The 22,609-nt window shown below is 47.8% G+C and overlaps 8 protein-coding genes across 8 annotated transcripts; 4 read left to right on the top strand and 4 right to left on the bottom strand.

The window, feature by feature from the left end:
• Nucleotides 1-4,456: 4,456 nt before the first annotated feature.
• On the top strand, nucleotides 4,457-5,503 carry FOBCDRAFT_148248 (glycosyl hydrolase; the record flags this gene model as incomplete). The annotated part of the gene is made up of 1 exon (XM_031192898.2): nucleotides 4,457-5,503. The coding sequence occupies one exon, from the start codon at nucleotides 4,457-4,459 to the stop codon at nucleotides 5,501-5,503; it is 1,047 nt and encodes a 348-aa protein (XP_031031744.2).
• A 459-nt stretch (nucleotides 5,504-5,962) lies between these two features.
• FOBCDRAFT_254212 (uncharacterized protein) lies at nucleotides 5,963-6,813 on the bottom strand. The gene is made up of 3 exons (XM_059611098.1): nucleotides 6,512-6,813; nucleotides 6,238-6,459; nucleotides 5,963-6,197 (listed from the first exon to the last, which is right to left on the bottom strand). The coding sequence occupies exons 1-3, from the start codon at nucleotides 6,764-6,766 to the stop codon at nucleotides 6,096-6,098; spliced, it is 579 nt and encodes a 192-aa protein (XP_059466262.1). The 5' UTR covers nucleotides 6,767-6,813; the 3' UTR covers nucleotides 5,963-6,095.
• Nucleotides 6,814-8,277: 1,464 nt separating this feature from the next.
• On the top strand, nucleotides 8,278-9,155 carry FOBCDRAFT_233811 (uncharacterized protein). The gene is made up of 3 exons (XM_031192896.3): nucleotides 8,278-8,465; nucleotides 8,517-8,594; nucleotides 8,651-9,155. Exons 1-3 carry the CDS (start codon nucleotides 8,333-8,335, stop codon nucleotides 9,031-9,033), a joined length of 594 nt encoding a protein of 197 aa, XP_031031742.2. The 5' UTR covers nucleotides 8,278-8,332; the 3' UTR covers nucleotides 9,034-9,155.
• A 501-nt stretch (nucleotides 9,156-9,656) lies between these two features.
• Nucleotides 9,657-10,103, top strand: FOBCDRAFT_281662 (uncharacterized protein; the record flags this gene model as incomplete). Its single annotated transcript, XM_031192895.2, has 1 exon — nucleotides 9,657-10,103. The coding sequence occupies one exon, from the start codon at nucleotides 9,657-9,659 to the stop codon at nucleotides 10,101-10,103; it is 447 nt and encodes a 148-aa protein (XP_031031741.2).
• Nucleotides 10,104-10,898: 795 nt separating this feature from the next.
• On the bottom strand, nucleotides 10,899-14,597 carry FOBCDRAFT_147233 (uncharacterized protein; the record flags this gene model as incomplete). The annotated part of the gene is made up of 6 exons (XM_031192893.3): nucleotides 10,899-10,952; nucleotides 11,092-12,065; nucleotides 12,118-12,329; nucleotides 13,023-13,371; nucleotides 13,422-13,950; nucleotides 14,004-14,597. 6 exons carry the CDS (start codon nucleotides 14,595-14,597, stop codon nucleotides 10,899-10,901), a joined length of 2,712 nt encoding a protein of 903 aa, XP_031031739.3.
• A 627-nt stretch (nucleotides 14,598-15,224) lies between these two features.
• On the bottom strand, nucleotides 15,225-17,312 carry FOBCDRAFT_281659 (uncharacterized protein; the record flags this gene model as incomplete). The annotated part of the gene is made up of 1 exon (XM_031192892.2): nucleotides 15,225-17,312. The coding sequence occupies one exon, from the start codon at nucleotides 17,310-17,312 to the stop codon at nucleotides 15,225-15,227; it is 2,088 nt and encodes a 695-aa protein (XP_031031738.2).
• A 1,818-nt stretch (nucleotides 17,313-19,130) lies between these two features.
• FOBCDRAFT_148581 (uncharacterized protein) lies at nucleotides 19,131-20,169 on the bottom strand (the record flags this gene model as incomplete). Its single annotated transcript, XM_031192891.2, has 3 exons — nucleotides 19,131-19,279; nucleotides 19,334-19,879; nucleotides 19,932-20,169. The coding sequence occupies 3 exons, from the start codon at nucleotides 20,167-20,169 to the stop codon at nucleotides 19,131-19,133; spliced, it is 933 nt and encodes a 310-aa protein (XP_031031737.2).
• Nucleotides 20,170-20,774: 605 nt separating this feature from the next.
• Nucleotides 20,775-22,378, top strand: FOBCDRAFT_148767 (cytochrome P450; the record flags this gene model as incomplete). The annotated part of the gene is made up of 3 exons (XM_031192890.2): nucleotides 20,775-21,842; nucleotides 21,889-21,999; nucleotides 22,046-22,378. 3 exons carry the CDS (start codon nucleotides 20,775-20,777, stop codon nucleotides 22,376-22,378), a joined length of 1,512 nt encoding a protein of 503 aa, XP_031031736.2.
• Between the last annotated feature and the right edge of the window lie 231 nt (nucleotides 22,379-22,609).

The following is a 22,609-nucleotide window of genomic DNA, read 5'->3' as shown; positions in this document are numbered from 1 at the left end:
TTGACGAGGCTCTAATGACATCTTCCTGTGCTGCCTGCGAAATGCTGTTGGTTGTTGAGTTTTTTTAAACATGATGTGATCAGAGTTGATAATTATAGCTTATTTTCGCTTGGCAGCGATCCTTCATGCTTCACTACTGCGTGTGGGTTCAGCTCATAAGCCCGTGTTGGATAGGGAAAAGGCCCAAGCTGAAAGACTGAAACAAACGCATTCAACCTTAACTTTCGGCTACTTCCTAAAGTCGTGTTTACGTAGTTGGAATCTGTGCTTGTGCCATGGGCATTTCAATGCCTTGTGGATCCCCATGACTGCGTCGTTTCGAGCTTACTAGCCATGACCATGTATGGAGGAATCACGTTGATTCACAACATCGGACCTTCAAAGCAAAGTGCCGAAGTAATCGGGTAGCCTTCGCTCAGACTATCTCGTATGGTATATTTTTGCCCCCGGCGGATTATTAGTTCTCTTTGCCAGGCTAGAGAAATTCGAAGGGCGCAGCGGACTGAAATTTGGCTCAAGAATTCACTTAGCCGCCAGATCTTATGCTACTGTAACCATAGTTTTCAGCTCCCTTTCTACTCGGTGCATATGAGTCGTACCACTAGAGGCAGTGCGCCGGTCCACGGACGAGGGTCAACCAACAGATACGCAACCAACAGTGAGGCATAACCGGTCCCCCATGTTACGGTTAGCTAATCTTATGTTGAAGAGTAGTACCCCGTTTCAGCTTTGACCGTTGGTTTTTGTTGGTTTATGTTAGTGCAGCGAGTGTGGATTTTGCAGTGCCAGGAGCTTCAAGTAAGGATATAGTTAATTTGCAATCGTAAGCTTGATCAACCATCATGTAATGGCAAGAAGAGTCATTCAATTGCGCCATTTGCGTGCTGAGTCCTCAGCCAAGATGGTCAGATAATGAAGCCTCTCGAGCTCAAGCTGTAATCATTGTCGTCTGATGAAATTTGTATAAATCGGTTCCAACGTTCGAGTTGATTGAGATGAATTGTTCTTCAACACTTCGACATTCATTACCACTACCAGTCCATAGGTATCCGCCACCACTCTTTTGCATTTGGGATTTTCTAATCTTTTTGTCATGAAACCCATCATTATCTTTCGTTTATGCCTGGTTTCCACTCTTACAACAGAGTCCAGCGCATCGGTATGCCGTCCATATTATCCAAACTATCCGCTCCTTCCATCCAGCTTCATCTCTACCCAGCCCACTACACCTTATCGCATCTCTGAAACACTTACTACCGCTCCGGTATCTGAACTGAACTTACGCTCTTTAGGCCCATTGAATCCACAAAGCCAGCCCCCGGTGGCATTTTCTTATCTGAAAGTGCATCTCTACCTGAGGGGAACCTGCCGTCTGATGTGTCGTTCATAACCTCAGTGTCATTGACAGCTTATCCTTCCTTGACTGGCGCATCGACAGAAGGAAACCCAAGTCTATCCCGGGAGACAGCTTTTACCTCCGGCCTTCTATCAGAGGGTATTCTGACATCTCACGAAACCAGTGATGGCCTGGTTACTCCCTCTGAGTTAGTTGAAGCTCCATCCGATGGAAAGGCTGGTGTAACTTCTACTACTATATCCACTGATGCCGATAGAGTCTCCCAAGAGTCACAGGCACAAACTGAAGACCATATTCCATTTGGTGGTTCGACCCAGACTCGGACTTCCTCCTTGATTCAAGATGCCTCTACCCTGCTTGACACTGATTCCAGCGCGGACATCTCACTTGTGACATCCGAAATTCCTGGCTCTTCTGTGAAGACAGAATTCCAGGGCTTCCCTACAGGAGCCCCAGCAAGTGACGTATTAAAGCACCCATCCGGCGATATACCGCTACCTTCTACTCCAACCAGTGCCGTTACTCTTTCCGACGAACTGTCTACTGCGTCAGAGGTCAGCGAGGCCTCGTTTTCGCTCCCAGGGAAGCCTCTAGCAGATACCACAAACAGTCTGTCGGGCCCTGAGATAACCATCCCTGCAGAGTCCTCTAACGTCTTGGCATCTGGCACACCATCAGGCTCAACTCCCTCAGCAGTAGCAAGTCCTGATCCCACAGAAGATGTATCGGCCTCAGGTACTCTGGCTGGACCTTCTTCGATGGTATCTGACGCATCTGTGGCCACAAGCACTGATATTTCTCCAGACATGACATCTCCAGTCGTGCCCACCGCTGATACTTCTGTTCCTGCTGAAGGTAGCGATGATAGCCAAACAGGTATTATTACACACAGTGATTCGGTGGAACCTTCCAGGCTGCATGCTAATGAGACGTCACCTACAGGTGCTACTAGCCATCTCCGTTCCCAATCAACAGATACTCTTCCCCCTCTCGACACCACTATCTTGATTCACGTGAACGACTTCGCAGATGAGGCAGATATCAACCCTCGAGGCAGAGCCATTGTCCAGTATCAACCAGGCGACACCTCAGACTGCGATACAAAGGCTAAATGGCGCATATTCTTCGAGAAACAGTAGAAGCCTATGAAAGAGGTTGAATGGACTCCGTTGCTTGAAAGGGGTGTCCAAGACTCGCAGTGGTGCGACCCATCCGATGACAAGAAGCTGCGAGCCCGTGCAGCGTGCGAGATCAGTGCTACAGCATCCCTTCCAAGTCTTCCCACGCTTATCGGTTCCATTATCGATGTTTTGGATCCTACTAAACTTATCTTCCGAGTTTCACGCCACTACTACCATCTGATCTACCCACCGAGACACCAACCTCCGAGTCTACTTCCCCTTCGACAACAAGCACGACAGCCGAAGCCGAGCCCACGCAGCCCACAACACCATTCACAGACACAGGGAGGATGGACTGTTACGATGCCGACAGCTTTTCTCACCAGGATACCACGTCCACGGTCTTTGTTGAAGTCACTGAGAAGTTCTGTAAGTCTTTGGAAGGGATTAAGCTTAATGCCGAATCGGACGACATCTATGAACTGTATGAGGACTCTACAACGGGTGAGCAGTACGCTTATACTGTCTCTTGGGTGTGTGGATGTGTCACGGATCAAAAGAGTCAGGAACTCACCGACCCGACCGAGATGGGATCACCCAACTGCAGAGAGATGTTTGGTTCTGTCTATCACTTTTGTAAGTCACCTGCTCTTTGTTTAACATTAACTACGACGCTAAGCTGAGGTTTCTGTACAGGTAATGAGGACGGACCTCATCTCGGAGGAACTTCACAGTTTGGATGCGTTCAGTATGATGTCAAGGCTGGATGGACCGGAGACAATTGATAACATTATGTCTATGTAAGATGGCTGGTTAATTAAAATGTTTACTGTCTGGAGGATAGACAATGGACTAGTGTACCATAGCTTCATAGAGTCTGCGTTTAATCAAGTCGTATTGGTCTCACTGCATATAACATCCTGACGTGGTGCTATCCGGCTGCCTAAAAGGATGTCCCTAACGGCTTGGGTGTCATGAATATTGCGATTATCCGAGATGGCCCCCAATTCAAAATTGTGTAACTAAAACGATTGTAATTCTGCCGAAAGAAAAGCAATCGCCGCATGCTGTGCCTTAGATAATGATCCTCTTTACTGAGGCGAAAACGATACCGGGTTTCGGAGCATTTGCCCCAGCTCCACTACATCTACGATCGTTGACGCTAAGGCTCGATGAATGTTTCGCATGGCACCAGTCAGCAACCGGAAAGTACGGCCGGATCTGTTGGTGCATCTCGCAGGACATCACCTTCATTAACAGCCCTTTACCGTGAAACAGTATGATGTTGACTTTCTACTCTCCCAGGGTCTAATGTATCTGAGGTTCTAGATGCATTACGCAAACATGGGAGGCAAGATCCAATGAGGTAGCATCGTGCACCTTGGCCATGTCCTGCTTGTAAGCTGAATGGACCGGTAATCTGGTACCCTGCGGGGCTCAATGCTAAGCGCACCAGTCCATGGCACGACGAAGCATGCACTGAATTCCTAATCTGTCTATATTCCTGACGATCCCCTGGCAAGTATAAATTCAAATAGACTATTTTCTCACTAACATCAACAAAATACTACACGGGTAATTCTGGATAATAGAAATTCAATTTAGGCACAAATCTTACCGTGGTGGACGTCGTATCTGCTTACGCTTGGCGGTGTGTTTATCGCCCCCAGCTGCTTAGTTGAGGGCGCTGTGCAGCATGACAAAGAGTTTATATAGAAAACATCCATTAAACTCTATTAAAATTGTTTTATCCGGCGGGCCAGTCCTGTGCCAAGAAGATACCCCGCAACCCCGTATTTCCAGGGGGAATAGGCTGATATATCAAGGGGATAAACTTAGTTGAGGTCATCGTCACGGCAGTTGGTATAGTAGCGAGAAAACTGGGTATAAAAGAGATGGGCACGATCCATAGGATTGCTACTCATCAGGCTCTTGTTCAATCTTGTCAATCAAGCATTAGGGTCTACAGCTCGCTAAGATGCAGCTCAAGTTTCTGTCTTCAGCATTGCTGTTGTCTCTGACCAGCAAATGCGCAGCGCAAGACACTAATGACATTCCTCCGCTGATCACCGACCTCTGGTCCGCGGATCCCTCAGCTCATGTTTTCGAAGGCAAGCTCTGGGTTTACCCATCTCACGACATCGAAGCCAATGTTGTCAACGGCACAGGAGGCGCTCAATACGCCATGAGGGATTACCATACCTACTCCATGAAGAGCATCTATGGTAAAGATCCCGTTGTCGACCACGGCGTCGCTCTCTCAGTCAATGACGTTCCCTGGGCGAAGCAACAAATGTGGGCTCCTGACGCAGCTCATAAGAACGGCAAATATTATCTGTACTTCCCCGCCAAGGACAAGGATGAGATCTTCAGAATTGGAGTTGCTGTCTCCAACAAGCCCAGCGGTCCTTTCAAGGCCGACAAGAGCTGGATCCCTGGCACGTACAGTATCGATCCTGCTAGCTACGTCGACACTGATAACGAGGCCTACCTCATCTGGGGCGGTATCTGGGGCGGCCAGCTCCAAGCCTGGCAGGATAAAAAGAACTTTAACGAGTCGTGGATTGGAGACAAGGCTGCTCCTAACGGCACCAATGCCCTATCCCCTCAAATCGCCAAGCTAAGCAAGGACATGCACAAGATCACCGAAACACCCCGCGATCTCGTCATTCTCGCCCCCGAGACAGGCAAGCCTCTTCAGGCTGAGGACAACAAGCGACGATTCTTCGAGGGCCCTTGGATCCACAAGCGCGGCAAGCTGTACTACCTCATGTACTCCACCGGTGATACCCACTTCCTTGTCTACGCTACTTCCAAGAACATCTATGGTCCTTATACCTACCAGGGCAAGATTCTTGATCCTGTTGATGGGTGGACTACTCATGGAAGTATTGTTGAGTATAAGGGACAGTGGTGGCTTTTCTTTGCTGATGCGCATACGTCTGGTAAGGATTACCTTCGACAGGTGAAGGCGAGGAAGATCTGGTATGACAAGAACGGCAAGATCTTGCTTCACCGTCCTTAGATTATGATTTGCGAGCGCGAGTAAGCTTTCTCTTCTTCGGATTGGAGGACAGTTATGAGTAGATGTTTTATGTAAATAGCCAATATTATGAGTGGAGTCGATTATTTCTTCTTCGACAATGGGGCTGGTCTCTAACCATGTCCGTCTTGCTATTATGTCTGTAGTGATTTCCAGTGCCTTACTAAATGGTCCGCAAAAGGTCCTGACCTTTTATAATTCCTCTTCCCATTCTCGCTACAGAATGGGCAGTTGTAATAATTATCTGTGTCCCTGAAGCCAGCCAGAGTAAACGGCATGTCCCCTGCAGCAAGGATCCTCTCAAGATACTCTGCTAAAGACGTTGGGATCTCATGGAATGTAGTGCCAGCCTTTTTGTCACTCGGTATCCGACACGTACCATTATTCTGATCCACGCCGCCATGAGTTGTCATGTTGTTAGTGGGGTACGACTTCAAACTCGGTGCTGCCTTCTCGTGAGGGTTTGGATCATAGTGAATAGGCTGGAAGGGGTCTAGACTTCTATCTGAGGCTGGGTATGATACCTGGCTTGCTCGTCGACTACTCTGGGGAGTATGAAAGACGGGCGACTCGGCTATGTCGTCACCAAATGATATGATTGGAGGAAGAACCCTTGGAGACTCTGAACAGTTACTTCGTGTTGTCGGAGAGGTCGTGAAAGGAGAATAGTAACCATCTTGTGGTGTCCTTTGATGGCTTGGTGGTAAGTGAGATACGTATCTCGGATGCGATAGATTGATATTGTCTGCAGAGGCGCGGCGAATAGGTGGTAGACAGAGAGCATCCCGAAGTCTCTCCGCCCGGTTCTGAACCTCCATTTCTTGTACCGATGGAGGCGAAGATGATGTTCCAGGTGTCGGTCTCAACGAGCCAGCTTGGGCTTCAGACCTTATGTCTTCCTGCGCAGGTATAGGGACCCAAGCCGTATTATTTTGCTTCTGTGAATTCCATTAGCTTTAGAGATACTGTATGTGGGGTCTGAGCACTGACCAAATGGCGGTAGATGCTCGTCTTCTCTATCAACCTGGCGCCCTCCTGCTCGGGGTATACTTCAGACCATGCTTGCAATGATCTCTCAACCTGAGGCCTTCCGATTATTCCGATAATATCGTGGCACATCGTGGTGATAACTGCCCGCAGTTCCTCCTCATTTTGCGCTGATTGAGCGTGCGCAACATCTCCGCGGCACTTGGCGACAGCTTGTTCTATAAGCATCACCCGATCCAGCCATTCATCGGTCGACATGTTTGCCTTTGATTACCATGAAACACGAAACATCTTATGTTTGAACGGAGGGAGAGTCACAAGGACGATGTTTGTGAAATCATGTGAAGGGCGCTGTTGACAGGCATTGGAAATTCTGCTTAGTGACTCCAAGGCCGGGCAGCGCTATTGCTTGCCGAATCTCGGAGGCATGGGCGAATGGCTACTTTGCGGCTTAAATAGTGGCTGTTAAAAATTCATGATTCCGCTGTAAACTACTTAGTTCGCGCGAGGACGCGTATTCTGGTTGGCCGATGTAAGAAGGGAAGGGTATTGCAGCTGACGGCGGATAGACCGGCTAAACCGGATTATGACGTTGCAAGGTGATAGGTAAGCACAGTGTCTCTATATTTCATGGTGGCATAGCCAGGAGCATTTTGCAAATAATGGCCAGAATATCCAGCGTTCCTAGGTGTCTTCTGTGTTGAGATAAATATCGAGCACGAACTGTTGCTTTACTTGACTACTTGACTAGACTACCCGATAGTGTAAGTTTCAAAAGAGGTGATAAATTTCAGAACGGTTTTGACAAGTATTTCCTTATGAATTTCCAAGGTCAAGAGCTTGATATCAAGAGACTGGCGACTTTTGAATTAATATTAGATGTTATCAGCTCTTCAATATCAGCAACAATATCCCGCGGGATCCTGATATCACTCGCCGAGATTTCTGACTGGCACTAAGATAGGCGAACATCGATAGTGGAGTGAATCGTCGAAAGAGGAAGAAGCAGCCACCAATCAGAACACTGCATATGGATCACATCGCATTCCGCTTTCGCGGAACGAGTTACTGTGGCAGGTGAAGCACCCATTGTGGCTGGTTTTGCTCGCGCCTTGAAACCAAGCAGGCCGAGAACGGAGAGAGCTCAATGAAAATTACAAAGCAACAGTTCTAACAATTTGATGTTCAAAGAATAAGTCACAACTTCATGCAGTTATTTTCAGGACAAAGAAGTGTAATTGACATTGCGTTGGGGCAATAGATGCCATGTGCAGGACAAGACTGGATGAGGTTACAGCCAGGTGTCTGTTAAAGAGTACATAAGATACCACGTAAGCATGTACCATATATAAGTATTCCTTAACGCCGTATGCTTTGCCAGAGACATCTGCAACTGTCTAGCCTCAATTGGCGGGCGGGATTTATCGTGGCTGGCTGTACTATCTGCCCAAGATTGGTCTGGGCAAAGACTAGTGTGAAATGCTGAGCAGACTATTGAACAGTATACGCCATGTCTCTCAATATGCTCAGAAAGACTGCAGCCATAGGTTGGTAAAGTTCGATAGCTACAGTAAGCTGCCTGTAGTCAACCGCCCGCCTATGTATGTTTCTAAGGAAGTGGTATGAACTATAGTAGGCTGCATTAACGTGGCCAGCTGAGCTCCCATTGAAAGCCCAAAACTGTTGAGGTCAGCTGGCTTTCTGGGACGCTGTAGGTTATAAAAGACGTTTCTGTTTCCCTGATTTGGTTCTTGTTCCACAGAAAACAACAAATATTTCATCATCACTGTTCCTTATCAATCCCCACCACAAGTCCTTGTCAAAATGACCAACTATTCTCTGACAGTCAAGGTTCCAGGGCGCGCGGCCATACAACAATTCGCGCAGCAGGGTTACAAGCTCTGCTTTGCTTCTGGAGTGGAGCGCGAGGGATACAAGGTCATAGCATCAACCAGCAGTAAGGCTTTGCGTTCCTCTACTTTAGCTTACACTGACGATTATGATTAAGGTATTGCGCCTAATGCTCAGTTCAACTGGAATGATGACCTTGGTATTGCTGCCAGTCAATCCAACTTCATGGAAGGAGGTATGGAAGTCATCTGTGTTGCAGCTCAAAAATCAACATGCTAATCAGCTCTTCAGTCCAAGTTCAGGCGTCGACTAATGTCGATTCCATCAGGCCTGGCCAGACCTACACCTTGACTCCAGACTATCGAGGCAGTGTCAACGACGGTGGACCTCAAGACGGTATTCGCTTCAATAACCAGGCCGATAGAGCCTCCCCCATTGTGTACAGAACCATCAATGGCTCGAGGGCTCCCATCTACGTCGGCTCTATGCAACTCCCGAGAGGCGCCAGTCAGGAGATTAAGCCTAACAACAGGATCCGGGTCTGGTTCCAACGCGATGGCCAAAGTGGTACCATGATTGATGGGATCCATGATCAGAGCATTGAAATTGACATGTCGGGGAGGACCAGCGCCACTGTCGTCTTCAATGACGATTTTACGTGGTCGCTGCAGTAAATACGAGCTTGGGCTTGGGAAAGGTTGACTCGGATAGTTAGCGTCTTGCTATAGCAACTGACGAGGCTTTGTGCTGATGAAAGACAGATACCATTATTAGATAAATCCTTGTTTCAAGTGAACAGTAATGGTACAGAGTAGTGTGACGTCCCTATGTTAATGTACAGAAATGGCCAAAGACAACAATACCCTAGTTTTGCTTGCTTCTTAGTACCGATTAGACAGACCAGAGAGCTTCTTAAGATTTTATGAGCCACTGCCTTTTGAAGTTCAAACCAAGAGAGAAAAGACCAAATGATAATTGCTAGACGAGCCATGTTGCTGTTGTTGTTGCATCGGGACAATAGATGCGACATTCTCGGGGAGACTTGAGGCACTGGATAGCCTGAGCGGACAAATAACACCCCGAACTGGTTGACGTCATAGCTGAAGTAGCCTGCGTCGGTCATCCATATGCGCCGTGCCGCTTCACAAAGTAATCACTTCTCCAGAATCGAGCAGTAAATGAATCAAGTATGGATTATATATAAAGCTATTAGTAGACTCTTGGTAGTCCAAAGTATCCCCCCACTCAGATCCAATACAGTTGACATCTCACACTACTCAACTCAATTACAATCAAAATGCGCGAAATCCAGGAATCAATCACAATTGCAGCGCCTCCATCGCAAGTCTGGAGCGTGTTAATGGACTTGGAGTCTTGGCCAAAATGGAATACCTTCGTCACTTCGATTCAAGTGCAACCGCCACATACTGAACTCGCCGTTGGAAGCAAGCAGACCATCACGATCGAGAATAACCAGACATACACCAATGTTGTATCAGTATTACAGCCTGAAAAAGAGCTTCGATGGAACGGCAGTATCTTGACACCGATTATCTTCGATACAGAGCACTGGTGTCGCCTGGAAGCTGTCGAGGATGGACGATGGACGCGATTTACGCAAGGGGAGCGTTTTTCTGGCATCTTGGCACCAATAGCTGCTGCTGCGGGAAAGCTGAACGAGCTACAGGAAGGCTATGTGAGGATGAATCGAGATCTGAAAAAGGTTGTCGAAGAAAGTAGATAGGAATAGGCCTAGTATAAATCCCTATGCATTCTTTCGGGAGCGCATTGTCATCTTTGTTCCTACTGGTTGGCTTGGCAATTCACGTTGGTGGAGGGCCTCAATATTAGGCAAGGCGGAGCTACACATCTTGTTATTGTTCAGAGAACAAACCAATTCATTACAAACAGAAGTTCCAGAGTGTGATTTTCAGCTCAATCGGGTTGCGTGAATATGATCTGACTTTGCTAGAAATAAGGATGGGGAAACGCCTTTGATGATTGCCTGTAGTCTGAGTAAGATCAAGACTGTCCAACAACTAATTGGCCTGGGTGCTGAGATGGACATTGTCGCAGACTTTGGGTTTTCAATCTTAAGTGAAGCTGCCTGGTGTGGCCACAGGAGGCTTGCTTAATCAGCGGGCCAGGGAAGTGGTAGTGGAAACAACCTGTGCAAGCTGACGAAGCGGCAGCGAATGGTCCATCACTTGCATCCACAACGATGATACTGGGTTTGCGCTCCTGGCTGTCGAGTGACTTTAACAACTGATGTGCCGTGCAAAGTCCAATGCAGCCGGCTCCGACAATAACAAAAGCGTTGTTGTCCTCCACCATGGTTGCATTTGTACGATAGGGGCAGACCTGCTTCCTTGCTGTGAAATACGCGATGGATTGTGGCTGGATAGTTTCATAGCTGGCCGGGTTTCGTGCATACTATTACTAGCAAACGCATGTTGCCGCTTAGGTGCATACAGGATCTAAGCAAGTACTTGACCATATCATTCGCAAAGCTCAGGCAGTAGACTCAATCATCATTCTCTCAGTTATGGTGGGCTTGGATTAATGGTTCGATGCACGTCAACTTCTTGTAAATCTATCAAAATACAAAATACATGAAACCAAATACTTGAGCTCAATTATTTGCGGCACCTAATCGCCCAATCTGATTTGTATACCAAAGCTATTCTCTTTATTAGTTCCGCCGTTATCAGAGTTGTAGGATGTGGACATACCGTTTCAGCCCCCATACCAACGGCCTTGATTCCAGTATACTTGGCCCAACTCCACGCCTCAATCCTTTTAGCATATGCCAAGGCCCCATACTCTGGTATACTGGTGTCCAGAACTTTCTTTGGAAGGGCAGGGTCTATGACCGATGGCCTAGCTAAACCGACCAGATCACAACTGCCTCCCTTCACGGCAGCCTCCATACCTTGCCGGGTCCGAAAGCCACCTGTCAACATGATGGGGACGTCTGGAAGCTCAGATCTGATGGCGTTTGCAAAGTCGACGAAGAAGGCTTCCCGAGCTTTGGTACTTGCCTTAATTGTTGTGTGCAGGCCAGTGCTGAACATGGGATCTTCGATGGACCCTCCACTGACCTCTACAAAGTCAACTCCAGCATCAACGATGGCCTTCAGCTGGGTGATGAAGTCGCCCAAATCTGTGTGATCAGTTGAATTGACCTTTATGCCTACACAAGCTCCAGCTGGTACAGCTTTTCTGACAGCTTTGACGACGTCGACAACAATCTTGGCCCGTGCTAGTGGGGAGCCTCCATAGTCATCTGTTCGCTCATTCGAAAGTGGGGACAAGAACTGCGCCAACAAGTATCCATGTGCAGCATGGATTTCTACTCCCGCAAAGCCCGCTTCCACTGATAGCTTCGCTGCTTCAGCAAATCTCGTCACCACATCATCTATGTCAGCTTGTGTCATCTCCTTTGGAGTTCCATATACCAATGATCTGACAAGCCATGGGAACAGACCCTTGCCAAGATCTAGAGGAATTGGACTCGGAGCAAGGCTTTTGACAAATGGTGCTTGCCGTCCTGGATGGTTAATCTGGACGATAGGTTTAGTTCCGTTCAGTGAACAAGCACTGGCCCAAGTCTTCCAAGCCGCGAGAGTCTTTTCTCTAGGGACATCCCGGTTCACTGTGAAGTCCCCTGGTGCACCGGGATGAGCGGGATCGATGTGAACATTACCTATCAATTGGTCAAGAATGTGGTGAGTTGTGATCGTTTGAGCAACCCTTACCACTGATGATCAAGCCCCAACCTCCTTTCGCCCATTCACTGTAGGTTGAGAGACATTGTTTGCCACCTGGAAGGCCGTCTTTGTCAGCCAATCTTTCGGCCATAGCGGCTTTGGTGAGCCGATTTGGTAAAGTGAGCCCGCATTTCAGCGTGATTGGTTGTGCGATAGTGAGTTCCATCGTGATAGTACTATTCAGACTGGCACTCAATTCGCTGTGAAGGTGGAAGTTGTGGAAAGGTCTCGAGTTTGGATGAAGAACTGGGTAAAAGCAAGTGTACCATCGAGCAAGTTCAAACACGACAGATAGAATCTATAATCGGCCCTTTCTACGGTGTTGGCAAACGGTTCAGAATTGTTGACTGCAGATCCACTCGAAAATGCGTCTCCTTTACGGATGTCAAGGTATGGCCCGTTATAACACGTAATATCCCGCTATTCTCCGTGCCCAATCAGATGCCGCACCTTCACTTTCAACTCTTTCTTTGTGGCATTCTCTCTGTATCACAAATTCTCAACGGGGCGCTCGACGGAAGTTCTTTTAGTCCTTGATGGGGAAGTTGCAGACGAAATTGGAGGTAATTTATCTAGAAACAACAGAGAGCTAGGAAGTACGAGACCAGCCCTTGATATAGGACAAGAGCGATCCGAGAACAACTTAGAAAATAGTTCTACTGACTTGATTCTATACAAAATTATAGGTGACGCTCTCGGGCGTGGCTGCTTAGTGCCATATACGTAGATACTCCACATGGCCTTTGACAAGAGCTAGAAACTGTAAAGTAACACTAAAATGCCATTCGATCGCTCTAACATGCAAATTGTACCAAAGAACCCCGTATCATCTGTATAGAGCCACCTTGACACCAGTCTTATTCGACGGCCCAATCCTCATAACAGGCACGTACGGCTCTGGGTCGCGAGGCTCGATGCGCTTGAAAGTCTTAGCAAGGTGAGCAAGGATATACGCCGCCTCAGTCTGAACCATCATCTGAGCCGGGCACCGTCTTGGTCCACCACCAAAAGGTAAAAAGCCCCACGAGCCTCGATATCCGTCGAACCTCTCAGGCTTGAATTCATTTGAGTCCTCGCCCCATGCCTCGGGATCACGGTACATGACGGTCTTGTTGATGAGAACTAGATCGCCCTTGCGGATGAGGGTCGGTGATTTGCCATCTGGACCACCGCCTACTGGTATCACGACATCCTCAAAGGCACCGCGAAGTTGAGAGACGTTGTTGGGTATCATGCGATGAGCTTTTACGTTAGCTCGAGAAGATGCGGGGAAGCTAAGGTGATATACTTACTCTCATTCATGACGCAGTTCAGATACTTCATGTTTCGAAGAACTGAGAAATTCATTGGGATGTCGCCCAATTCATGCACCTCCTGGCGGATCTTATCCCAGACATCAGGATAACGAGCAAGCCACCAGACGCAGTTGCTAATGAACACAGACGTAGTGTCAATATTGGCGACGAGAATCAAGCAGATCTGCGACCTCAGCTCCTCAACGTCCTCAAGGTTTTGTACCATTGTCCAGAGAAGATCAGTTCGCTCAGGCTCCAAGTCAGTTGCGCCCTCCTTGGTCTTCTTTTCACGCTCATGCTTCTCCTTGATGGTTTCTTGAATGGGAGGAGTAACGAAGGCGTGGATCTCTTCGACTGACTTCAGCCATGGAGTCCAATCACGAAGAAACATGAGTCTGTTGAGCTGAGCGCGGAGACGACCACCATCGAGAACGTCAAGCATTGTGTTGGCAATCTTGGCACGCTCAGGGTATACCAAAGCTTCAGTTGACTCGCCAAAAATGAACTCCGTGGCAATGTCCAAAAACTGGGTCAAGATTGTCAGTTGGTTGGACAGTAGGTAAGGTAACAAGAGCTTACCCATCGCTGCAGCAGAGGTTGCAGATCGACCGTTTCACCATTATCAGGTAGTAGTTTGATGAATTGGTCTGTATGTCGAGCTACTCTGTCGGTGCTTGTATACACCTGACGATCAAAGAAGGGCTGGATCAAGAAGCGACTGTGCTTCCAATCCTCACCATCAGTAGTGATTGCGCCCTTATCAGCGAAAGGAGTTAATCCTCTTCGAAGATTACCGATTGGTGTAACACCAAACTCCTTGAAGTGAGTCGCATAGACAGCTTTCAAAACTTCAGGATCATAGGTGTAGATCCACTTGACACCAAACATGTTGATACTGAAGGTCTTGGTGTGAGGCATGCTGGCATGAAGCTTGGCAAGCCATGCCAAGAATTGGTTTGATCGCAAGGCATGGATCTGACTCGCTACCAGATCGAGACCCCATATTGGATCCCATTGCCAGTAGCGAGGTATTGGCTTCCAGCCTTTTGCCTCAGACTTTTGGCTGCTTGTGAAAAGCTTTCGAAAGATGAAAATGAGAAAAGCAGCTCCAACTGCAAGGACAGGAAGATTCCGTGTTGTAACCTGTTGGGCGAGTAACTGATGGAGCGCCATTGTTTCGTGTATGTTGGCACAGAATCTTGTCAAGGTACGTTGCTTGGACTGTTGCAGAAGAGGAAGTTTGATTTAATCCAGTGTCAAATCTGTTGGCGTATATGGATGACTATGATAAACTCTGAAATGATGAGCGATAGGACCGGCATCACTGAAAGACTCCTATTGACAAGCCGCCAGATCTCAGCCGTCAAGGAGCATCGGGGCAAAAGACCAGTACAGTGCTTTTCTGTTGAGATAAAGTACAACATCACACTGTATAGCAAGGGTGAGACGGCACGGGAGGAGATTCCCCGAAGGATTTCCCGTGGGATTTTCCGTGCATATATCACGCCGCTTCCATCAAACAATGTCGCATTCTCGGGTTAAGAGTCTCTATCCGAAACGCGTTATTCATTATGCAGCATAGTGGTGGTGGAGAGCAGTTGGTATTGCTTGAATTAACCAGAGAGGAAAATGTGCTATCACGACAACATCAATCTGGATCAACGAGAAGGACGAAATCACCTGAATACATTTCGGTTACTCTGAATTACATGAAAACAAACATTCAGTACGAGTAGTAAATATAGTGTGATGCATGTAATGAATTCGACCATAAGGCAACTATTTCGACGTGTCAAGAGACTATCGGCCCATCCAAATATCTGTCTCTGCGAGTGACTCCCTCCGCCTCTGCTTCTCCATTGTATCACAGCAGACTCCGAGCACATTCTTTGCAGTTTCGTTAATCCTCCTGGCCACCTTTTTACCGTCCTCCTTTCGCTGTAGGCTCTCAATGTATGATAATGCACATGAGAATAAGATAAACTCTTCTGTTGTATCCGATCCCCTTGATGCTTCGACACGTCTTTTGAACGTTGTAATTGTGTTAGATAGAATATCTCGGAGTTTTGCGCGGGAACCACTGTCCAGGTTGGGAAATGATTCTTCTTCAAAATCCCGGATTAGATCGAGACATAGGGACATTGTGGCCTGTCTCTGCGTAACGGAAAACTGCCCTGACCCGTTGATAAATAGTGCTGAGTACGAGCCTTGGTTTGCTGTAGATGATAGTAGCTGTGCTGAGATCTCCATTCGCATTCTTCGTGAATAGTAGTATTCGGGCTTCGAATATGCTTCTTCGGCAAAAGCATCATGCAGTGCTAACACAAACGGTTTAGTAAATCTAGTCAAGAGGCTATTCTGGAAGTCGCTGAGTTGTGAATCTAGCTTGGATTCACCGACGGAACATGCCGCATTGAGCTCGGATGCAAGAGCGTGGCATTCCTGATACGTCTTTGAAGATCCAGGTGCATTCACAAGTTGGAGAATCCGAAGACGCAGCCTTTGAGTTTGCGCAAGGAGCATGAGAACTGATGACTGGATCATACTCTGTGATTCGACCCCCAGCACCAGATCATCATCCGCAATACTACTCGGTACCTCACAGTCATAGCTCTCCGGCGCGATGGGAGCCGGGAGACTCTGGTCGACAGAAACCTGCAACGACAACTCTAACATTGTAGCCCAAAGCCGTCTCCGTATCTCGGCTTCCTTCGCGGATATATTCGGCGACCGGACTCTTGGTTCCCGATGTAAACCCATTTGAACGGCCATGTGAGTTAGACCGTGTCCTTCGGAAAGCCATGCTACGCCCATGGGGGCCGAATCCTGGTGGTGCGTGTGACGTGTCAGGGCTAAAAGACAGGCGATCTGTGCCATACTTAGATCTCCTCGCATGCCCTTCATGCTCTTGCGGGCGAGCCAGTCTTTGACGTAGGAGATCCAGTTGTTTGAATGCTCTCGGCATGAAGTGGCCTGATCCTGCTGTGAGTCTGTTGGGGTGAAAGTGATGGATCCAAGTGCTGCCACTAGAAGTAGCTTGCAGGGGAATGTCTCATCAGTGCTTGAGATTGATGAAGCAGAATCTTCCCAGAAGTGTTCATAATCTCTCAGGAATGACGGGACGTGAATGATGCGTAGCACAGACTCAAAAGTCTTGATATATGCATCAACAAGTGAGTCGCATGTCCTTCTTGCTGGGAGCATGCTACGCGCACCATTTTGAGTTGAGACAGAGTTCTCAGTGGCGAGTTTGCTTTCGTGGGTTCTTCGAACATCGCGAAAGAGCCTGTTGTACGACTCAAATAATGGCCGAAGGGCTTCTTGCTCAGATGAAAGATGGATATCATCTCCAGAAAGGCTGTCCACGAGAAATTTGAACTTCTCGCATTTGGAGAATGGCTCATACCAATGGCTCTCATGGTCTTCAATAGAGGAATATTCGGTTTCTCTGGTTTGGGATGCTGAGGACCTTCCAGAGCTCTTGGTTTGAGTCAGAGGCATGTTCTGTAGTGAGTTTGTGATACTGCTAGCCATTGTTGAAGGAAGACTGGAAGTTGTCCACGATGGTGATCTCGACAGACCTTGAAGAAGCGAATTCGTTGAATCAATAGAAGCTGATTTCGAGTGCGAATCACTCATCCCAAAGAAATCCATATCAACAAACCCCAGCGACACATCAGTCATGGGCGCAACATCCATATTAAAAAGATCCATCTCCTGCACCTCATCAAAGGGCTGCTGGCCAAAGATGGACTGCTCATGAGGTACCATATGCGCGTGACTGCTCAGAACCAACGAGTCGTGCTGCTGCTGCATCCCGGGATCCAGATAACTCTCGGGAATTCGAGCTGTTGGCTGGTTGTTGTACACGCATCGCAGGCTCGGCATTGATTTGCTACAGGGTCCGCAGGGAGAGTGACGGTCGCAGCGAATCTTTCGTCTGCGGCATTCGGTGCATGCTACGGCGGGACGACGCCGTTTGTATGCTGGACCTGGATCCATTTGAAGAGGGAGCTAATGGGTTTTGGTTATGGATAGTTTGGTTCAGTTTAGCCGTGAGTGGGTGTTGTCTGGATGACAGGAGACACCTCTATCTTTGAAAGGGAGCTATTGATGACGGTTCATATGTATGGGAGGCTTATGTCCACGGCAATAGGATAGTGTCACGAACTATGAGAATGATACGCCCGGGGCGTCAATGTTGTCATGCAAGTACAGCATTCACCTTGAAATTATCTCTTCTCGGCAGCTGCGAACCGTATTGAGAAACAATACCCATTCCTCGATGTCAATAATGCAAATAACGTTCGACTTCCACTGCAGTCAGCCATATTCGACACGTTGTGATACGCGTCGATCAAAGGATGCAATCCTAGACCTATGGTGTTACACCTCCCCCTAACACCCGGCATATCAAGGTCAATGCGGAATCTTTAGATTGGTGGATTTAAAGCCTGACATTATTTACAAACTTGACAAATAAAAGTCATGACGAATATGTCAAGGTTCTTGCTGCGTGTCAGATCCTCCGGATAAAGTTCTCCGCCTAGATGCAGATTTCGCAGAAGTCTAATCAGATCATGTTCCCTCATCATTTCAGACAGGGCCAGATTTGACGGTCCTATCAGTATCTCACTTCGTTATCTAATTTGCTGAGTCCCACGGACTTTAAAAGAATTGCCGTCGGCAGTGGGGCGAAGGATTACTGAGACATAATGCCATCGGTCCCGAGTGGTCAGCTCGCCCAACGTGCATTGGCGAGGACTGGGAGCGTCTGATTGGGTGTGACACAACGGCTCATAAGGCTAAAAAGCTTGGTATTCTAGGCGCTTAAGCCCAGTTGCGCAGGTCAATGCGGGATTCCGGCTTGGAAAAGTGCAAAGGCCATGGTTCTTGATCCTCTGGGACTGATATCACTGAGCCCAATATGATGCATGGAAGCATGTCATATAATTGTTATGTAAAACTATTATAACAGTTAGTAGTATCTTTGAGTGTTGGCCAGCTGTCCTGGCATAGGTATACCCCACAGTCTTGCTTATCTACAGACTATTGACGAACCGCAACGCAGTGACATTCGTTCACGTTTCCCCAACGCTTCCCCTTTGGGGTTCTTTACGAATCTTGGGGTAAATGAAATGTCGATCTCGATACGGCAGGTAGGTGACATTTAAACTTTGGCGACGTCGCAATGGGGGATTATAAGTGGGGGATGTCTCGACAATATCCACAACTAAAGCTCCTCTGACATGCAGAACAAATCCTACCAATATGAGCGTTGCAGCAACTGCCCTTACGAGTTACCGTGTAGGGAAGCCAATAATCATCTCACTCGCATCTTGACCAATAGTGATTACAGGGCGTATTCCGAGGCGGGTCTTCGCACTTTATCACGCAGATCCTTCAAACCCCACAAGGCTGTAAGCGTTACAGTTTAATAGGTAAACAGGGAATGGCAGCTCAATGACAATTATCAAATTTGCATGTACTCGGGTTGATTTGATTTTGATTGGCCGTTATCATTCCATTAAATACTTGTAGCCGGGATGAACGTTTACTGATCATTGTGAACCTGCATGATTTGAGAACAGTTCAAAGCAGCCAGAAAGTGGTTGGATGGTAATTACTAATGCTGTCTTGGCTAGATTCTAGTAGTAACTATCTTGATCCTTCCAACCGAGTGCCATCACATGAAAGTTTTAGAATCTACTTCTTAGGCTTCAATCCTCCGGCAGGAACACGACCCCTGACAGCAAAGCTCTGAAACTCAGCTCCCTTCTCAGCGAGCTCCTTACGAACTCTAGTATCAAGAGTATCAAGCTGCTCAGTAGTAAAGCCCTCAAGCTCAGGAAGAGCTATCATCAAAGTCAGTACTAATCACAAGGATAAAAGGTCCGAAGAAAACTTACTGCGCGCCATAGCCACAATCATCGGCCCCGCACCAGCTGCACCGTTGATACTAGCCTGCTTCAGCTCAGGCTTAGCCTTCGCGCCAACCTTGCACTGCAAAACATCAACCTGAACATCCTCCAGCCCCGCATTCTCCATCCACTCTTTGAGGTTGGGGCCAAAGTTGCCGCCCATCTTCTTGATCTTCCAGATCTGCTCGAGAAGACGGAAGAACTCGTGCGCTGCGGTTCCTTCCTCGAGGAGACTCTGGTCGCAGTCGAGTTCTACGAGCTCGACCCAGCCGCCGGGCTTGGCGAGGGCGCAGAGGTTGGCGACGGCTTGCTCGAGGGAGAAGTTGCCACAGAAGCCGAGGACTTGGCGCTGGTGGACGAGATCGAAGGACTCTTTCCACTCAGTGGGCCATGGCTCTGTAATGGATTGTTTCTTGAACTCAATCCCGTGGGGTCGAGGCTTGGGAAACAAGTCTTCGACCAGATCAGTGCCAATGTACGTCTGCTCATCAGCAACAGGACCAGCTTGCTTGCGAAGATCCTGCAGCCAGATACCTAAATCACTATTATCACCACCGGTGCTCTATGTCTTAGAAGGTATACATACCGTCTGCAGTAGCAGAGTCAAGAATTCTAAGACCTGGCTTCTTCCAATCAACTGGTGCATAGGACAACTTGCCACCAGCAGCATCAGTATAAACCAAATGGTTATCAGTTAGACGGGAAATCTCTTCCTGCAAGCCACGCTTCTTCGCATCCTCCATCAGGGCATCCATACCAGTGCCATTGGTAACGCTGGAATCAGTACCCGTCTGGGGAGGTTGGTTCACTGCTTCAGTAGCCATTCTTGATTTGTGCAAATATTAACTTGTTGTTTTGTTTGTGGAGTTCAATTGCCAATATTGCTACTCTCAACTGCATCAATTACCACCTTCTTTTAACTGTTTACTTCTTATCTGTAAAACGCCTCCAAAACTAGTGGGTATAGTGCGCGGAACGGCCCGTATCGTTCTCTGATACGGCGGCCGACGCTGCATACGAGTAGGTAGGTATTTGCCGCGCTGATTATACTAAAGCCGGATCTACGGCTCACTAGCCTAAGGAATAAGGTGAGCCAGGGGTTTTCCGTGGGGTGCCGAAGGATTCAAGCACGGTAACGGGAAATGGAGGGGAAATGGGCTGACGGCTGACGCACTAAGTTCGACTATGCCAGAAACAACATTGTATTTTGCCGCTCATGTCAACCGGAGTGTTTTCTCCGGGCTGATGGTGAGAATTCACATGCCGAAGGATGGACGGGAAAACGGCACCTTTACATCAGAACTAGTTTTTGTGGTGGTGGGTTGGTGAGATAGCTTTCGTATATGCTGTCATGCCTGTCAGGATGGGTAGTAGGCATACTATCTCATCTCTACAGTGAGTGAGTTGAACACTCGGCACTAAGACGACCATGGAAAATTTGCAATTGAACGCCAGAACACTGCTGACAGTGGCAGCGTCTCTCATTGCACTGCGCATCACTTTCACCGTCGTCTACCGCCTGTATCTATCGCCTCTAGCAAAGATACCGGGACCAAGATTAGCAGCTCTCACTTTCTTCTATGAGTTCTACTACGATGTCGTCAAACGAGGCAAATTCCTCTGGAAGATTCAAGAACTTCATCGTCAGTATGGTCCCATTGTGAGGATAAACCCTTACGAGGTCCATATCAACGATGATAGCTTCTACGATGAAATCTACGCCAGTGGTCCTCATCATCCTCGCAACAAAATCCGTTTCATGTCTACCCATGATGAGAGCATGTTTGACAGTTATGCTGCCGAAACCCATCGAGTTCGACGGGCTGCATTGTCTGGATCGTTCTCAAAGCAGTCTATCCGTGCTCTTGAGCCGCAGATCCTACAAACCATTCACCAACTCGCTGGCAGGATGAGCTCACTCAGGGAGAGTGGAGAGGTTGTAAATTTCAAAGCTCTCTACAGCGGTCTTACCATGGATGTCATTGCTCAATATTGCTTTGGCGAGAGCATGGATAACATGAAGCAAGACCAGTTCGGCAAAGAGCTATTGGACTTCTTTCATGAGATGCCTCAAGCCCATCCGATTGGACGCATGTTTCCATGGCTGTTTGATATCATCCAAAAGATTCCCATCAGCTATCTTGCAAAGCTTGATCCAAAGCTACAGCCACTGGCTGACTACGACAAGAAGATCTCTGGTCAAATCTCAAATGTCCTGGCAAAAGAGAAGAAGGACGGGATTAGAACTGTCTTTCATGAGATGAGAGATAGCAAGCAACTGCCCGAAGCGGATAAGACTCTGGAGAGGTTCAAGTCTGAGGCGGCTATCTTTCTGGGTGCTGGTACTGAGACGACGGCTGCGGCGTTGACGACGCTGAGTTTTCATCTTACGGAGAATCCGGACATGCTTACTACGCTGAGGAAGGAACTAGAAACAGTAACAGCAGATGCAAGTTCACCCATCACTGTTGCGAAACTTGAGCCTCTCCCATACCTGGTGAGTTGACCTTACACACGGCTTAACATTTACTAACAACAACAAGACTGGAGTTATACAAGAAGGTATCAGGCTCTCATTCGGTGTTCCTGGACGCCTACCTCGGTATGCACCAACGGAAGATCTTGTTTATGCCGGATACAAACTGCCTCGAGGAGTAAGTCCCCTCTCTCCTCTTGCTACCAGAATCCTAAGTCTTGCAGACTCGCATGAGTTCATCCTCATATCTCATTGATACAAACGAGGAACACTATCCAGATCCTTTCAAGTTTGACCCAGAACGCTGGATGCATGGTAAAACCAGTCTGAGCCGCCACTTTGTGCCTTTTTGCAGAGGAAGTCGTCAGTGCATTGGTATGAACCTCGCATATGCTGAGCTGTATCTCACTGTTGCGACCATCTTCTCCAGGTTTGATCTTGAGCTGGTTGGCACGACGAAGAGGGATGTGGAGATTGCTCATGATTTCTTTGTGGGTATGCCGCCGTTGGATTCGAAAGGTGTCATGGTCATGGTTGTGAAGGATCGCAGTGAATAGTTTGGCCACTTTGTGAACTATAATACAAGAATTACTATCATAACAGCAAGGCTCTACGAGCTTGACGAATCAGTCCAGAGTTTCTCCAAAACACTAAAAGTGACCTTGTACACTTCTTCTGGTAAACCACTGGGCTTGGGTCACTCAAAACAGCCTCTGGTTCCACAAAATCGTAAATTTGGGGTAGCTCCAAGGCATCACTGTCTCTGTCCTGTATCTACCAGAGGGGGT

The sequence above is a fragment of the Fusarium oxysporum genome, chromosome XI (genome assembly GCF_013085055.1).
Source record: "Fusarium oxysporum Fo47 chromosome XI, complete sequence".
Classification (NCBI taxonomy): Eukaryota; Fungi; Ascomycota; class Sordariomycetes; order Hypocreales; family Nectriaceae; genus Fusarium; species Fusarium oxysporum.
Note: the sequence above shows the minus strand (reverse complement) of the source record. Positions and strands in the feature narration are given on the sequence as shown.

Excerpts from the sequence above, each read along its gene's own strand:
- FOBCDRAFT_233811 (XM_031192896.3), top strand. The coding sequence starts at position 8,333 with ATGACCAACTATTCTCTGACAGTCAAGGTTCCAGGGCGCGCGGCCATA. Across the intron at positions 8,466-8,516 it reads GGTCATAGCATCAACCAGCA|GTATTGCGCCTAATGCTCAG; the intron begins GTAAGGCTTTGC and ends ATTATGATTAAG. Across the intron at positions 8,595-8,650 it reads ATCCAACTTCATGGAAGGAG|TCCAAGTTCAGGCGTCGACT; the intron begins GTATGGAAGTCA and ends TCAGCTCTTCAG.
- FOBCDRAFT_254212 (XM_059611098.1), bottom strand. The coding sequence starts at position 6,766 with ATGTCGACCGATGAATGGCTGGATCGGGTGATGCTTATAGAACAAGCT. Across the intron at positions 6,460-6,511 it reads CGAGCATCTACCGCCATTTG|AAGCAAAATAATACGGCTTG; the intron begins GTCAGTGCTCAG and ends TGGAATTCACAG. Across the intron at positions 6,198-6,237 it reads ATCTATCGCATCCGAGATAC|ATGGTTACTATTCTCCTTTC; the intron begins GTATCTCACTTA and ends GGACACCACAAG.